The sequence below is a fragment of the Rhineura floridana genome, chromosome 5 (assembly GCF_030035675.1).
Source record: "Rhineura floridana isolate rRhiFlo1 chromosome 5, rRhiFlo1.hap2, whole genome shotgun sequence".
In the NCBI taxonomy this organism is placed as follows: domain Eukaryota; kingdom Metazoa; phylum Chordata; class Lepidosauria; order Squamata; family Rhineuridae; genus Rhineura; species Rhineura floridana.
This window is the reverse complement of record NC_084484.1, coordinates 161,319,185-161,337,399: the sequence shown is the minus strand read 5'-3', so window position 1 is coordinate 161,337,399 and position 18,215 is coordinate 161,319,185. Positions and strand designations below refer to the sequence as shown.

Genomic DNA, 18,215 nt, shown 5'->3' with positions numbered 1-18,215 from the left:
CGACCGCACCCCCATCCAGGCCAACGACCGCAACAGAGGTCCGGCAGCTGCGCCCGCGACCACAAAGGCCCAGCCCAGGCACAGCAGCGGGCAGAAGACAAAGCCACCAAGAGCCACCGTGCCAGCGCCAGTGACAACAACGACGCCCACGCCCGACAGGCAGTGCCCGCTCGGCCCGACCCGCAGCGATGACGACAGCAACAGTGACACCCAGGCGACAGCGACAGCGACGATGGTAATCCCGGAAGCGGCCTTGGAGCACAGCACGCCCTGCAGGAACTGCCAAGGCAGCCCGGAGGCTGCGACCACTCTCCAGCCGGAACCGCCGCAACAAAGCAGCCCAAGGCCCAACGCCATGACCCGGGCCACCAGATGGAACACGGCACCACACTCACGCCCGTCCAGCCGAAAACCGCCAAGGCAGAGCAACTCAAGGGCCCAGCGCTGCGGGCCGCCAAGGTGAAACGCCCGATGTTGTGAGGCCGCCCAGATGAAGCGCGGGCGGGCAGCCCGGGACCCAAGCCCGCGGCACCGCAACGATCCAAGGCCGCAAAGATGAAGCGTGGCAACCACAGCCCAACCACAACCAGGACAACAAACCACGCACACCCAGGAGCATCCAGCAACAGGAGGTAAGATAAAAGATGGTAAAATAGGTAAACCATAAGCAGTTGGCAGCAGCTAAATTCAAGGTTTACAAGTTAGAGTGCGGAGCTCCTAAACGCACATCCTCCTCAGTCGCCATCTTACATCCTCTAATCTGTTTCATCCAAGAGTACTTGCAATTACTGCTACCCCACAACCCTCTTCAACACCTTCCCTAAAAAGGGAGCATTTGCAACCAGCCGGTAGTTGACACAAATCAATGGGTCCAGGGTGGACTTTTCCAGGAGCAGTCAGATCATCACCTTTTTCAGCAGTGACCACTCCCTCTTGCATAGACACACTGACCACACCCTGGATCCACTCGGTCATACCCCCTTAGCAACCTTTATTAAGCCAAGAAGGGCAGGGGTCAAGAGGACACGTTGCTGGCCACTTCATCGCAAGCACCTTGTCCACAACATCAGGCTGCATCAACTGAAACTGATCCCAAGAAGTTGCAGCAGACGTTGCACTGGACACCTCAGAACTACAGTAGATGTACATGGGGCATCAAGATTGCTACAGAAGCAACCAACTTTACCCTCAAAGTGCCTTGCAAATAATTCACAGTGGGCTTCTGAACAGTCTAAAACTCCATTTCCTAGAGTTGGTGTTAACAGACCCCAAACAACAGACAAAGCTCCACTGGATGGCTACTTGAGGATGCAATGAAAGCAGACAAGTGGGCCTTCTTCACCAGCCTCACCGCCACACAGTAGGTGCAGTTATGATGTTTTACTCATGCCTGATCAATCTCACAGCGAGGCTTTTGCCACTTGCACTGTAGCCATCGTCCAGCCTGTTTCATTGCCCTTAATTCACTGGTGTACCAAGATGCAAACAGGGCTCCACAATACCAGAGAAGGCGCTCGGGGCAACCATGTTAAGAGCCTGATGCGTCTCATTGTTCCACAGCATAACAAGGGCTTCAACAGGATCATCTGCTCTATCTACTGGAAACTTCCCAAGGGTGTTCAGGAATCCAGTGGATTCCATTAGCCTCTGGGGGCAGACCATCTTAATCTGCCACCACCCCTGCAAGGGAGGATTGGAGCAGTAAGTCTAAACTTCATCAGGAAGTGGTCTGGCCATGACAATGGGGTGACATCCACCCTCCCCCCTCTCCAGATCACCCTTTCCTCCATGTGGAGCAAAAATAAAATTGAGGGTGAGCCCTACTCTATGTGTCGGACCAGTGACAACTTGAGACAGTTCCATGGTCATCATGAAGCCCATGAAGTCCCAAGCCAGAAACTAGGGGCAGCCTCAACATGGACACTGAAATCACCCAGGACTATTGTTCTGGGCTCCTCCAATACCACAGCCGAAGCGGCCTCTGCCAGCTCGGTCAGAGAAGCTGATGGGCAGCAGGGTGGACAGTACACTAGCAACAACCCTGGTTTACTGCCTCCTTGGCCCAACACCAGGTGCAGGCCCTCACAGCCAGCTCCAACACAGAGTGGTTTCCTGGTGATAGAGATGGAAGTTCTGTAGACCACAGCAACCCCTCCCCCTGTCTCTGCAGCCTGTGCTGATGTTGCACAGAGTATCCAGTGGGCAAAGCTGGTTCAGGTCAACTCCTACCAGCTCACCCACCCAGATCTCTGTAATCCACACCAAATTAGCACCCTCATCCATGATCAAATCATGGATGAGAGTGGTCTTATTGAGTGATGGGAAACAGAGTGGGAGAGTGCTGTTGCGCTCCTGTCCTGCTTGTGGGCTTTCCAGAGGCATCTGGTTGGCCTTTGTAGAAGCAGAATGCTGGATGAAGGAGGCCTTTGGTCTGGTCCAGTAGGGCTCTTCTTTTTTTTAAAAAAAAGTTTATTAACATAATTTATTGCATTACTACAATGCCATTCCTCTCCACTCTTTCAGCCACCTACATCAATTAAGTGTTGTTTTTACAATACAATCCTATAAATGTTACTCATATATGTAAGCATTCACTGGAGCAAAATAAAAAACCCTGAGATTGCAAACTCTCTTTAGTAAGATCTAGGTGATGTACTCTTACATTTAGCACAATAGAAAGGCAGTCTGGCCAAGGTCTGAAATCATTTCAACAATGCAAAAATATCTGACCCACTAATAAATAAACCATTACATGATTACAGAAAGGTCACAGTACAGAAAGGTCACAGGACTGTATCTACTCTCTGCTGAATATATCACAATCCTGAATCCAGGTAATCAAAAAAACCTGTGCTTTAAAAAAAAAGTAATTCTGTTCCTGTAATTAATTACGTGTGATATTTGGTATTTATTTCTTTATCACTTACTTTTCTAGTTATTCAATGGAGTATGCAACATTAACAGTTGTTTAAAAAAAAAAATTAAACTACAGTGCAAGAAAAATCGCAGCCCCAATACAGTCTCTCCACAAAAATAGCCCCAATTGTGTGTGTGTTTTTAAAGGCAATCCAGATTCCCTATTCATGCTATTGAGCACACACAACACTTCTCTGAGCCACCCTGTTCAGATCTTGTAAGTTCAGGTCTGTGGCTTCCTTTATGGCATCAATCCATTGTTTGTTTGGCCTTCCTCTTTTTCTACTCCCTTCTGTTCTTCCCAGCATTATTGTCTTTTCTAGTGAATCAGGTCTTCTCATTATGTGTCCAAAGCAGGATAACCTCAGTTTCATCATTTTAGCTTCTAGTGACAGTTCTGGTTTATTTTGTTCTGACACCCAATTATTTGTCTTTCTCACAGTCCATGCTATGCACAAAGCTCTCCTCCAACACCACATTTCAAATGAGTTGATTTTTCTCTTATGCGCTTTTTTCACTGTCCAACTTTCACATCCATACCTAGAGATCGGGAATACCATGGTCTGAATGATCCTGACTTTAGTGTTCAGTGATACATCTTTGCATTTGAGGATCTTTTCTATTTCTCTCATAGCTGCCCTCCCCAGTCCTAGCCATCTCCTGATTTCTTGACTATTGTCTCCATTTTGGTTAATGACTGTGCCTAGGTATTGATAATCCTTGACAAGTTCAATAATCCTTGACAAGTTCAAGTATATTTTTAATACTTTTTAAAAATATTTTTAATACTGTATTTTTATATTGTTGTAACTTGTCTTGGGACCTTATGGTGAAGGGCAGGTAAGAAATCCAATAAATAAATTCAATTGTGTCTCATGTTTTCTGCTACACATCCCACACTGAAAAAAGTCTGTGGTTGTATACAAAACTGCACCAATTGCTTGTAGCAAATAAATCAGCTGATCTTTCTGCACTGAGAAGAAGACGCTGAGTGGCTGTGGGCATCCAAATTGTATGAATTGATACAATTGAGCCAATTGAGAGTCAGTGTTAACAAGCTAGAAATAAAGAACAGATATGGATGGTTGGGAAAAGGCCATGGCTCAGTGATAGGGCACCAGCTTTGCATGCAGAAGGTCCCAGGTTCAACCCCCAGAGTGTCCAAGTAGTGCTGAGAATGTTCCTTGTCTGAGATTTGTTGTCAGTCAGAGCAGACGATATTGAACTAGACGGACTAGTAGTGCAACCCAGTAAAGGCAGCTTCCTATGTTACTATGAGGTGTTATCTTAGCAATTGCCAATTGCTTTTTATTGCCACCACCTTGCCCATCTATCTATCCACTCCTTCCCATTTTTGAGAAATCAGTTCTACTTACCCAATAACTTGATGCTCATAATGCTGCAGTGTCCTCTGGAGAGTCTGCCTTATGGTCTGAGGCTATAGAATAAACACAGAAATAATAATAAAAATGTTATCAGCAGTTCGTCAGTCAGCCTAGCTCTCAGCACGATGTCTGAATGGAGGTGACTACTGATTTTATCGCTTAATCTAATGTATGTTTTTCCAATTACACACTTTTTTCTCTCCTCGCACATCTGCTGTGTTTCCCCCAGAGAAACAGGAAGAAAGCAGCCCAGGAGTAGCAAGCTGTTTTTGTTCTACAAACACATCAATATTTCAAGGTTCGTCCCTGATATTTTAGTCCTCCATTAAATTAGCAGTGGTTTTGTTAGCGCCAGCAAAAAGCAGCAAAAAAACCTACAATGGCCTTGTTCACAGCTCACAATACATCACAAACCATAGATTACCATGCTCAATAAATCACACCCACTTCACTCCTTCCCATTCATGCCAAGAGGAAAAGACACACAACCCTGCCTTAGCGTTATGTCTTAACCAGACATCATGGTTTGTTTCACATGTAACAAACTACAATCTGCAGCCAAAGTTTTTCCTTGGCTTACTGATCATGGTTTGTTGGGAGCAACATACCATTCAGACATAGAAATGGGAAGGCTGGGGAACAGGAGAGAACAGAAAAATGGGGGGAATTCCCCTGTTTTTTCTTCATTTTTCTTTTTTTTCCTGGGAAAAAACATTGGGGAAAACTTTTTTCTGTTTTTTTCCAGGCCTTCATATCTATATTCAGACATAATGCTAAGCCAGGGATCCTGGTTTGTTTCCTCTCACAGCGAGTGGGAAAGAGCGAAGAGGGGGATGATTCACTCATGCACAGTGCTCAAATACAGCCAATGTATACAGAATAACTTCAGGCCAACTTTTTACTTATTTAATTATATATAAGATTCCTAACCCAGCCATCGCCATAAGATCAGGGGGGAGGGGTCAGAACAATTATAAAATCAGATAAAACTGTTACTATTCTAAAACAAACAAAACCATTCCAAATGAAACGAACTGTACAAATTCAATAAAAGAGGTGGGTCCCACAAAACAAAATACCTTAACCGTGAAAGACCAGGGTAAAGATCTTCAGCGTAGAGTAAAAGCTATACAATGAAGATGCTAGACATATGTCTGTGGGGAGGGAGTTCTACAATTTTGGAGTTCCCACAGGAAAAGCCCCCTCCTGGGCCATCATTCCCTGCACTTCTGAGCATGGGAGAGCTACCAACAGATCCTCCTCTGTAGATCTGAACACATGAGAAGGTTGGTAGAGATGGATAAAGTCTTTCAGATATGTATGGCATTTATATGCCAACTAATTAATCATGTCTTCTGGTGAGTTCACAATTTAAAAATTGATAAAATACAAGTATTTTGAATTATCCACTAGAACAAACAATAGAAAAGCTGCACCAGCACACAAAAAATGAATGCAAAATTGGCATAAAATTGTATAAAGCAGGAGATAAATTTAAAAACGGCACTAAAAACCAACAAGAAGGAAAACAAAATAGATTTTAAAAATTTTAATGCATTAACATCTTAATAATTAAAAGGCCGAGGAGAACAAAAACATCTTCATTAGCACTGAAAAGATACTTATGTAGATGCCAGGCAAGTGTCTCTGGGGAGAGCATTTCATAACTATCATGCCATCACTCAAAAGGCCCTCTAGATGTTGTAACCCTCTTTCCCACAACTCCTCTGCTCCCAAATTCTTTTCATTAAAGTCAGGAAAATGTCAACATGCATGTGTGCACATGTCTACTTTGCCCCTTAGATGGTAGCTGTTGGACAACTTGGCCAAAATGTCCCAACCCTGAAAAAAAAAATCAATGTTCCACTCATAGGCACAAAAATGGGAAACAATTTTGGCAATTTGCAGGTGGGGCGCACATGACTTGGTTGAAACAAACATCCCTTTGTTTTATTCCATAAAAATAAATGACTGCCAATCATAGAAAAATGTACAATGCTGTCCTTTGGGACACTGTTGGGCACTATCCACCAGGGTTGCCAGATTCATGGCCTGAGACGGATCCTGTATCTTTAGGAGAAGAGAAAGTCAGCCAAGTGCAGGTGTTCTTGCAACATTGTAATGAGAAAAACCACAAGGTGGAATTCCCCCTTCCCCCTCCACAACTTTGAAAGATACAGAAGAGGTCTATCTCCCAAGCCACATTTCCCCAAAATTTCTAGTTCTTTCCTGGTCCCTACTTTTGCATTCCAGTCCCCCATGATCTTGTTTTTGTGTGTGATCAGTTTCTTCCTGTACTTCTGCGTAAAATCTCTCCAATTCCTCTTCTTCTGTGTTTGCCATTGGAGCGTAGACTTGGATGATGGTTATGCTAATAGGTTTCCTGTTTAATCTTATTGCTATCACTTGCTCAGACCTTGCATTATAGCTCCTAATTGCTTTTGCTACATCACGTCTCACTATTAACGCAAGCCTGTTTCTTCTTAATTTCTCATTTCCTGCATAAAATATTTTGTAGTCTGATTGAAAATGTCCCATTCCATTTCTAACTTTCCCTGGTTCATGGTTCAGTGAGGGAGAGGTTCAAAATGACCCAAAGTCCCACTCTTGGTTAAGGTTAAATTACAAAGTAGCACTTTATTTTGAAGAGTAAATATTGTGATTAAATAACAAAACTTTTTACTTCAAAATAAGGGTTACTTGTTAATTCTGTAATGATCTCTCTCTCTCTCTCTCTCTCTCTCTCTCTCACACACACACACACACACAATCACACATACACACACACACACACACAGAGAGAGAGAGAGAGCGCTATCATTACAGAATTAACAAGTAACCCTTATTTTGAAGTAAAAAGTTTTGTTATTTAATTTCTGAGCATCCATGTTGCTCCATGTTTAATACTTGCTAGTAGTAGAAATGCTCCTGAGGCAGAATCACGTGTGGTCTGGAACACTGGAAGTGTATTTCCTTCAAAAGAGGTGAGATCCTTGTTTTCCTCCGAATGTGTGTGGATTGCAGCCCTTAGAAAGACTGAGAAACTGAATTCAGTTTTACTGTTCAGTTGTTGTCAATTTACCAAAGCCATGACATGCAGTTGTGGTATAGGTACAAATGCAATGAATCCTCACAGATAATGAAGGCTGGACTGTGAAGTCACTGTCAGAGCTGCTTTTTGTAAGGAGTTGCCCTTAATATGTCAGTTTTAGCTAAGCCAAGCCTGCTTAGATTGTGATCCACCATGTTCAGTTCAGGTCTCCACTCATGTACTGTGGTGCTTAACACCCCCACACACATACCCCAGACATTGCTGTCCTAGGCAGACGGCAACAACTTGAGGGTTATCCAGTGTCTGACTGCATACCTGTCATATATTTAAAGCATACTTAAAACATGCTCCCCCCCAAAAAAAAGAATCCCGGGAATTGTAGTTTGTCCATCACAGAGTGACAGTTCCCAGCACCCTTGACAAACTATAGTTCCTGTATCCTTGGGGGGTGGGAATGTTTTTAATGTATGGTGTGCATGCAGCCTCTAAATGGATAGTGGGCTGTGTTTGCCTTGGTTGGTCACAAGCCTTGTAGGTCTCTTTAGGATGGTGCTCTGTTAAAAAAAAAAGGACTAAAGAGGAAGCATTTGCATAAAATTTGCACATACTAATTTACATGTATAGATGCAAATTTAGAAATGTGCTATAATTCAAACAGAAATAAAGTACATTGACTATGGTGGAGAACAACACTGTGGCCTGTGTGCCTGCTCAGTCTGTTGTATGGGTGCTCAATTGGTGATAATTGATGATGAAGTTGATGGGCAATTTCAAGGCCCCTAGTCTCCCTTCTTTGAGTTCCTTGTCTTTAAATTGGACTTGGGCCATATTTGCATCATGCATTTATTCCGCTACTATTCCACTTTAAACAGTCATGGCTTCCCCCAAAGTGTCCTGGGAAGTGTAGTTTGTGAAGTGTGGTCAGTTAGGAGACTCGTATTCCCCTCACACAGCTCTAATTCCCTGAGTTCTCGGGGAAGAGGGACTGACTGTTAATCCTCTCTGGGAATTGCAGGTCTGTAGAGGATACCTTCAAATAGATGTCTATGCTCTGACAGCCTTTCAAACAGAGGATTGTCTTCTGTAGAGTAGGTGACATGGGACGAGGCCTGTTCTCAGCCTAGCCCATATTCCATTTCTTTATGGAAGCCCATCCAAGTTCACCTTACCACAACCAAGGAAGGACATGTTTGCAGAATGGTTTGCTTCAGACAGGACAACTTAATATTCCATGAAACCAAGAATGGCCTCGTGGCTTCAGCAAAGACTTTCCTCCTGGTTTTTATTCTCCTGTAACTGAAATATCTCTGAACAGGAATCTGATGATGAAAATGATGTAAATGTAGATAGTGATATAAGCTGGTTAAAAGGATTGACGCTGTTGAAAATAACATAAAGCAAAATAAATGCTTAAAAGAGAGAGAGAGAGGTTGCTGTTTGTGTCGTTTAATTGCATATTGTCTTTATATAGTTGCCAGATTTTCTTTGTTAAATTTTAATTGTGCAAAATCTGGCAACTGGTCAAATTGACCCCAGGTTTCAAGATAAAAGTTAGTGCAGAGATGGCATAATTCCTGGGGATGAACACCGTGTTCCTCTTTCATCCCTTTCTTCTCAGCAAGAATGGTGTTGTGAAGGTACTAAACCGTCTTTTTTAGGTTTTTTTTTTTCTTTAGCAGCATCTGAACAAGATTTCTGCTTCATCAAGTCCTAAGGTTTTAAACACCTGCTTCTCCAAATGGGAGGAACCTGCTTCCTTATGTGTGTTCTCATTTAGATGGAGCTTTTGTTGATTTTTTTTTTTGCAAGAGCACATTTGATTCTTTTTAAGTGTTTTTCTGAGACAGTAAATTTAACTCCCATTGAGAGCAGAAGTAATTGCTAACTTGATTTTTTTAAAAAAAAACACAAACAAAACCCAAACCCATTAAAAGGCTTAATTCTGTTTCCCTCCTTTATTTTTCAAGTATATGCTGAGCTTCACTTCTAAATGCAAAAGGACAGGTAAATTGCTAGTGTCTACTATTAGAAGAAGGCTCCTACAAGTTGTGTGTTCTACTTAGGGCTGATATTGAACATCATATGGATCTTATGCTTTTGCTGCAGTTGCGGTAAGGATAATTAGGCTGTGATTTATCACTATTTTTATTAAATTGGCTTGGCATGATAGGCTTCCTTTCCTACATATTGGCAGGATTGGGGAAAGATGACTGAATCAGTGTTTCAGGCCTAAAACACGGCTGAAATTTAAGCTTCTTCACTAAAGTACACCTAATTAAAAGCAATTTATATTCACCTCTGCTATTCGGAGTGTATGCAGGGATCATTACTGTCAACTTGATTTTCTTAATATAAAAAAGTTGTGTGCATTTTAAAGCTGAACTTTTCAGAATTAAGCAATATATGAGTCATCCTCCTAGTTTTGCTTTTACGATAAAGTGCAAACATTTTAGTCCATATATTTGCAGACTGGAGAGCTCAATTACACACGTCGAATATACTAGGCAAACTTTGGGTGCCTTCAGGCTGTCACTGTTTTGTGGGAGGGGTTCCAGAGCATCCTGGGAAATTTAGATTTGCATGATTATTAACGCCCTCTGTTGACCTAGTGCAGGGGTTGCCAACCGTTTTGGACCAGGAGGCACATTTTGAATTTTGAGAAGAGTGCTGACGGTGCCAATCACAAAATGGCTGCCATGGGGACATAGTATAGCACAAAATGGCTGCCAGGGGGCATGGAATCAGAGTACAGTCATTGCTGCTCCTCTCTCCCCACCTCATGTTTACCAATCTCATGTTTACCATGGGAAGTCAGTTATGTCCTGCTTTTTCTGGTTGTGGAGATACAGAACCCTGTTTTCCCTAATGACAAACTAAAGTCAAGGCTGCCATCCTGTACCCACTTACTTGGGAGTAAGCCCTATTAAACACAGAGATATTTACTTCTGAAGTAGACATGTATGCCACTGCACTGTAAGTGAATTTTTAATGAGTGCCTGGGTTTCAGCTCCTGCATAGCAGGAGACATACCTAAGCCTCTTTGCAAAGTTTTTATTTTGCATTTGCTATTTAGGGAAAGGATTCTTTAACATTTATCCACACTTAATAGTAGTATTTGCAGAATATAACTTCTAGAGAGTACATGATGTCAGATGAACTCACCATAGGAAAAATGCACTGTGGTTGCTAGAAAAAAGGGAAGGGGAAACGATGGAGATTCCAATGACTTCTAGAAAATAAGACAGAACAGAGAAAGTGTACTGAAGAGGAGGGGAAAACAGAAGCTCTTCAGGACCCCAGGGATTTCTATTGCCTGCTGTTCAAACAACTCACTTCTCAATCGCAGCACTCATTCACTAAAAACACAGACAGGCAGAAGCAGCCCATGTGGGCTCATTTCAGATAAATCACTTAGAAGATACCTGCACATTTAGCTTCATAACTTTCTTTCTAGGACTGCTAGAGACTTTTTTTTAATGAAAGGTTAGAGTCTGGGGCCCCTGCCTGGCGGCACCAATAAAATTAATTGCAGGTATCAGGATGGTGACCTCCACCCTAGCGCAACAAATCCACTTTAAAAAAGAAAGTAAATTTAGAAAGTGAAGCGGAAATGTACTGAAAAGTGTGGAATCAACAAATGACTAATGGAAAACTGCATAAAAACCCCTCAAGCAAATCAGTATGAATGGTCATTGTCATATAACTGCCCTGTAAACAAATCAGAACGAATGCTCAATAACAAACTGAACTAGTTTTCCCTCTGTGTGGGATTTTTGTAAGCAAATCAGGATAAATAAGTTGTATGGAAGAGCCCTTAAAATTTGTAGGCTAACTTGTGGGTAGGGTAACAGGATATTACGAGAACTGGAGAAAAAATAATGGATAATAGGGCTGTATTCAGACAGCAGTTTATTCCATTTTCCTGACATTTCCTTATCTGACAATTTCTGTGTTTTATTTGATCTTTCACACAATGTAAAAGCCAGTTGGCTGTGGATACCATGTCCAAGTGCCTGGATTCCGTAAGTGAATGGATGGAAAGGAATAGGCTGAAACTGAACCCCGACAAGACCGAGGTGTTGCTCGTGGGAGATAAGAGAAGGTCGGGAGACATAGACCTGGTGTTTCATGGGGTAAGATTACCCCTGAAAGACCAGGTCCGCAGCCTTGGGGTCATTCTTGACTCCCAGGTGTCCATGGAGGCTCTGGTCTCGGCAGTGAGCCGGGCGGCTTGGTATCAATTACATCTGATACAGAGGCTGCAACCCTACCTTCCTGTTCATCTGCTCCCACGAGTGATACATGCCCTGGTCTCCTCTCGCTTAGACTACTGTAATGCACTCTACGTGGGGTTACCCTTGAAGACGGTCCAGAAATTACAGCTGATACAGAATGCGGTGGCGCGCTTGATTAAGAACAGCCATCGCCGTGATCATATCACCCCGGTGTTAGTAGATCTACACTGGTTACCAGTTGTCTACCGGGCCCAATTCAAGGTGTTGGTGTTGACCTTTAAAGCCCTATACAGTTCCGGCCCAGTTTATCTGAAGGAGCACCTCCAGCATCACTAATTATGCCGCCTGACAAGATCAGCCACACAAGACCTTCTCTCGGTCCCATCAGCTAAAACAGCTAGGCTGGTGCGGACCAGAGAGAGGGCATTTTCTATTGTGGCCCCCACCCTCTGGAATTTCCTTCCTTTCGACCTTCGCCATACTCCCTCCCTGACAGGTTTCCGCCGGGCCTTGAAGACCTGGCTATTCAGGCAGGCCTATGGGGTCTCCGGGGGTGGGTCAGTTTTTAATGTTGTTTAGTTTAATGTTGTTTAATTTTAATTATTGTATTTTGGGTTTTATACTGTATTTTATTGTGGCAGTGTACGTCGCCTAGAGTGGCCGTTCAGTCGGCCAGATAGGCGACTCACAAATAAAATTTTATTATTTTATTATTATTATTACTTCTGGAAATCTAACAGAATATAGTGGAAGTTTAGTGCTCATTTCCATGTTAATTGCTTCTATAAAAAAATCTGTTTGCAGCTCCATTAACCCCAAAAATTGTGGAAGTAAAGTGATGAAATTTGGGGCAATATTCCGGCATACAGTTCTTTCCCTCCATTTTCATGGGGGAACAGAAGTGCACATGCGCGGAAAGGGTGGCTGAGTGGTGACATGTCTAATGATCTTCATTGTTGTTTTACACCACACCCAGCGGTGTGAATAAAATTTAGCGTGACATGGCAGTATATTGGCCAAAAAGCAACAGTTCCATAAACAACCGGTACTGCAGTACGAAAGGAACTTTAGAAATTGGGACAGAGGCGCTGCCATTAGAAAAATTAATTCAATTAACCTCATGTCTGAATGCGGCCTTGGCTGAACAGTTACATAAATATTCAGTGTCATTGCAAGACTAACGATTCCTTGCATCCTCCAGGACTGGCAACTTAAAATACAATGTGTGTTAAATGTTGAATATTTTCCCCAGCTCTGCAAAATATCCCTCCGACCCTAACTCTTTTTGGGAAGAATGACTTGGGAAAGAAAATGAAAGGCAGGCTTGAGTTCGAGAGCTCTGTGCACATGGTCCTCCTCTCTAGCCTATTGTGTCTCCTATCTCTAGGAATGCGATCCATGTAAAAGAACGGACTCTTATTTTCACAGACATTTTGTATAAAATGCTGGATTGGTTATACAGCTGACGATTCACTGAAAAATTAGAATAACTATCTAGATGCCCAATGCCAATCAAATGGTGGGAATGTGGCCATAATGATGTCACTGAATGAGGTATGTCAACCCTCATCTCCATTCCTAGTTGGGTTTTCCCCAAGCCTTCTTTCATGGTGGATTAAGGTGCCAGTGGCTACTAGTCATGATGGCTATATAGTACTTCCAGGATAGAGACAGTATGTTTCTGAATACCACTGCAGAGCGGTGATAACCAATAGACTGCCCTCCAGAAGTTGTTGGACTACAACTCCCGCATCCCTGACCATTGGCGATGCTGACTGGAGCTGATGGAAGTTGTAGTCCAACAACATCTGAAAGGTAGCATGCTGTCTAACTCTCCAGTAGAGCAACAACAGCAGAGAACTATTGCCCTCATTGTGGGTTTCCCATAGACACATGGTTAGCCACTGTGGGAAATAGGAGGCTGGCCGATGTGGGTTTTTGGTTTGATCCAGCAGAGCTCTTCTTACATTTCTTTGTCCTTTGGGACCATTTCAGCGGTTCCTACCTTCCCAGTGGTCCCCACTGTCCCTCAGTGGTCAGGGCCGGCTCCAGGCATGCAGGGGCCCTTGGGCATCAGCTTGCCCTGGCCCCCAGTGGGTGGGTGGGTGTGCGCGAGCACACACATACGCACACACGCACCCCCCCAAGGCCCCCCTACCTGTCTAGTCTTTACCATTGCCCTTAATGAAGATGGTGGCCGCGGTTTCCTAAGGGGAATGAAGCCTCCGCCACCATCTTTGTTGATGGCACACGTGCGTGCTACGTGGACACATCTCTGCCCTCAACTACTATGGCGGCAGAGGCTTCAGTACCTTAGGGAAGCTGTGGCCGCCATCTTCATTAAGGGCAATGCTAAAAAGCCGGCTGACAGGTAAGTGGGGGGCGTGGGGGGCACGGATTGTGGAAGGGGAGCGGAGGGCCCCTCAGGGGCTCCTGTAGCTCCAGGGCCCTCAAGCCAGTGCCCAACCTGGCCGCCCTTTAGAACCGGCCCTGTCAGTGGTGTTTCCAGGCAGGGACTATGCTGACCTCTGTTCTTCTCTCTTAACCCTCTACCTGCTAAGCTCTATGGCCCTTTTCTTAGTGTGAAGTGTGTTGGTTGCTAAGCCTGCAAATCAGTCTCTGAAATGGATGAGCATGGAAGATAGAAATGCGGCTTGGGAGAGTATTACTCCACTATAGTTGTTGTTGTTATGTGCCTTCAAGTCGATTATGACTGATGGCGACCCTATGAATCAGTGACCTTCAACAGCATCTGTCGTGAACCATCCTGTTCAGATCTTGTAAGTTCAGGTCTGTGGCTTTCTTTATGGAATCAATCCATCTCTTGTTTGGCCTTCCTCTTTTTCTACTCCCTTCTGTTCTTCCCAGCATTATGGTCTTTTCTGGTGAATCATACCTTCTCATTATGTATCCAAAGTATGATAGCTTCAGTTTCATCATTTTAGCTTCTAGTGATAGGGCTGGCCCTACCATTACATAGTGAGGCAGCTGCCTTAAGCAGCAGATGCCCGAGTATGGCAGCAGCAACAACCCCACTCCCAGCATTTCTCCTGAGTCCCTTAAACCCATTCTGCACCTCTTAAGTGAGCTAGCTGCCCTTGGGTATAGTGGAGGATGCTGTCCCAAGGCCAGCGTTGAAGTAAGATTCAACTGCCAGTTCAGTCAGATTCTGTATATGGCTGGGGGCAGAAAGGGGGGCACACCATCTTGCCCTTTGCTTCAGGTAGCAACATTCTTGGACTGACCCTGATGAGGGAAAGTTGGGGACTCTTAATGAAATCTACAGATCTTACCTTCTGACAGAATCCTACCTTCCGATTCTACACACAAACCAATTTTAGCCAAATTATACCTCCCCGCAGCCTCCTAAACAGGGGGGGTTAAAATATAAGGGGGTACAAGACCCTTCTGCCCTCGGCATTTTGCTTCACCCTTCATAAAATCTGAAATTGCATCCCTGACAAGTATGCCAGAAGGTATTCTCCAAGATTCCCTGCCTGTGGAAATCTTGCACAAGAGCTCTAGCTTTATCCCTGAGGTACTAGTTTTCTATAAGCAGGGGCATTTCCCACCCTACCCCCCTACAAAGACAAGCAATTCTCTGCATTCTTAAAGAGTACAATGCCACTATAGTACACCTCTGAATATGTTGATCAGCTCTGAATCTGTGTCCTTTATGAACATGTGCAATGCCAGCTGACACCTTCCTCTTAAAACTGATACATCCTGGCATCAACCTCTTCATGTACACAAGTTAAGTTCTGGAATATAAGTGGCACCCCCTTTATAAATTCACCAACACATGTCGCCAACTGTTACATGTAATTCTTTATCATGCAGCAATTTTTTCCATTCATTGACAAGAAATCTAACAAGTTCTGCTGTGTTTTGCAATTTTTGAAAACTGTCACCACCCCTTGATTTCTTATGACCCCATAATGCTGCTGTAAATTACCCCTGATGGTGCAGCATTCTCTGATCTGCAGTTTCACTCAGTATCTTTAAAGGAAGACATGTTGTATACTTCGAATACCACATCCACTCTGCTGCTTGGCACCCATGTGACCTTCTCAAATACCATCTGTGCCAATAAGCTAAATGTCTCACCCTGGGCAGGCAATGTTTTCTGCAGAATAGTCATTCTATGAAACACTAGTCTGGCAAGCTCTGGGTACTTGTCTTCAACCTAGACACCTTTAATGAGATAACTGAGGAGTTGTGCCTTGTTTGTCTTCCTGGGATGAGAATATGCATCACTCAGAGACTAGGGTAGGGGTTCAAATGCATATGAAAAAACAGACTTCATATCAATTTTTTAAGAATATTGCCGAATTCTACATTTGGAGGACTCAGTCTTAGATTGTGGCTGCCATACAGAAACAAATACCAATTCAGAGTGGGCAACAACCATCTTTGACCATCACTATATGCCTCTAAACAGCCTGCAAAGTTGCATATGTTATCTCCGCAAGAGGATAAATTCATTAAACTGTCATAGATGACTAAGAGTCATAAAGCTCCTTCATAACTGGAACTGATTCTGCAAATGGAAAAGCATCTTGCCTCTTCCACCAGGTCTTCACTTGCCATACAAGCAGTACCTTGACTGTCTAAGACTGCTGGTCATCAGCTGTGTTCAGAAAAGAGTGGATAGGCCCCAGCTGTGCTAACATTTGTCATGAATGGGTAGAGGGGTCCTAATAGAAGTTATGTATAGAGAAAAAAGAAGACAAGCTATAATAATAAGACTGTGCTGGGGGTAACAATGGGGAGGGGAGGTTAGGATTGCTAACTGGCCAGGGGATATACAAAAAAAAGTCTGCTCATTAATAATTACATATTTCAAAAATATTTAAAACTATGCTGAACAAATTCAGGAACAACACTGGCATGACAACCACTATGGTGTAGCGATTAGATTGTTGGATTATGAATGGTGAAACTCTGGCTCAAATGCCCATTCAGCCATGAAACCTACTGGATGACCTTGAGCCAGTCACTCTCTTCCAGCATGACTTTATTAAAAGAAAAAGGGACAACCATGTATGCTGCTCTGAGGTCCTTGGAGGAGAAAAAAAAGGATACAAAGGCAATACATGTTTAAACAAAAACAAAAGAAGAGATTATAGTAATTTCAAATACTGTGTCATACTAGAGTCAAATATGCTATTTTTGTATAAGGGTTCTGATGTGATAATAAAATCATGCAAAAAATGAGTTATGGAGGTTTGAGAAATGCTGCCCTGAATGGCCATTGCTGACATAACAAATAGATATATCACTGGTATTTGAAGAAATCTGGTTGATTGTGCCTGGGCCCGTGGCCAGGACTCCGCAGGTGGCACTCCTTAATCTGCTCACCGATGTAGATGTGAATGAGAGGGACAAACCATTAATTGGACATCTAGTTATGGCAGCCCATCTAACAATAGCAAAACATTGGAAAGACTTAAAAGGTGCCATGATACAATATTGGTATCACAAAATCTGGTTCATTGCCTTTATAGAAAAACTAACATACAAACTAAGGGCTGCCCACGGTATTTCTAAAACTGACAAGTTTACCTCAGTATGGTTTTCTTTTATCCAATATGTTAACAATAAAGAGCACAATCAAAATCCACGATCTTATTATGCTAAAATTGGGAGCGACTAACGTTAAACAAATTTAGAAAAAAATAGATATATTTTGCTCACCTGCTTCATCCACCATTGTTTCTCCCCCCTTTCCCCCCTCCCTCCCCCAATATCCCCTTATTCCTTAAGTAATGCCATCTGGTTGGGGGGGAGGGGGGTTGTTTGAGGGGCTTGTAATTAGTTGTGTAAAAGATGTATGTTCTCAGTTAACTACAATGTGTGTATTACCCTCTTAGAAGAAACAACAAAAACTTCTGTTACATCATATTGTAAATTTTATTTGGAAAATCAATAAAACAAATATATTACACTGTAATGAAATCATCAGCTAGACTTGTCTGTTGGATCTGGTGAGTTAATTTGTCCATCAAAGCTAGATCCTAAGTTCTCTAGTACTGGTACTATTTTCTGAAAGTCAGGCTGTAACCACTGAGCTCTGTCCCTGGAACAGCAAAAAATTACTGGGTTCCACACTGCATATTCACCTCAATATCACTTGTATTGAGGGAAAGTGATTTCCTGATAGTTAACAGAAGTAACAAGAAGATTTTTTTTTGCAGTTTAATTTATGTTTTAGATTTTGTACATTGTGTACTTTTATTGTTGTAAGCTACTTTGAGACCTATATGGTGAAAAGCAGGTTATGTATTTTTAAATAAATAAAATGCTTCCTGACTCAGATCATGTGCTGCTTATTGCATAGACAATTATAACTGGAAACAGCGCTTTGCCCAGCTGATTGTCTCTTCCCATAACTACCAAAAGTAAAATATAACAGAAACAGTTAGCACAACTAAAAGGAACCAGTTACATGTTATACTGTATAACAAGCAACGATTCATTGTAATGATTGCAATGCTCTCTCTTTAAGATATCAAAAATTGCAAATCAGTATTTCAGTTTTAAAAAATGCAGCTACTTTGGGCTAAGATATAAACCAGTCTTACCCAAGCAGGTGCCCTCCAGATGTTTTGGACTAGAACTCTTGTC

The 18,215-nt window shown here is 42.9% G+C and overlaps 1 protein-coding gene across 4 annotated transcripts in view; it reads right to left on the bottom strand.

The window, feature by feature from the left end:
- GUCY1A2 (guanylate cyclase 1 soluble subunit alpha 2) overlaps positions 1-18,215 on the bottom strand; it is a 286,509-nt gene that overhangs the window by 257,481 nt on the left and 10,813 nt on the right. For all 4 annotated transcript variants that reach the window (XR_009762895.1, XM_061628688.1, XM_061628689.1 and 1 more), the window contains exon 2: positions 4,293-4,354. Coding sequence is in view for 3 of the 4 variants with exons in the window: in XM_061628688.1 (XP_061484672.1) it covers positions 4,293-4,354 (62 nt within the window). In the remaining variant the exon portion in view is untranslated. The remainder of the gene's footprint in view (positions 1-4,292; positions 4,355-18,215) is intronic.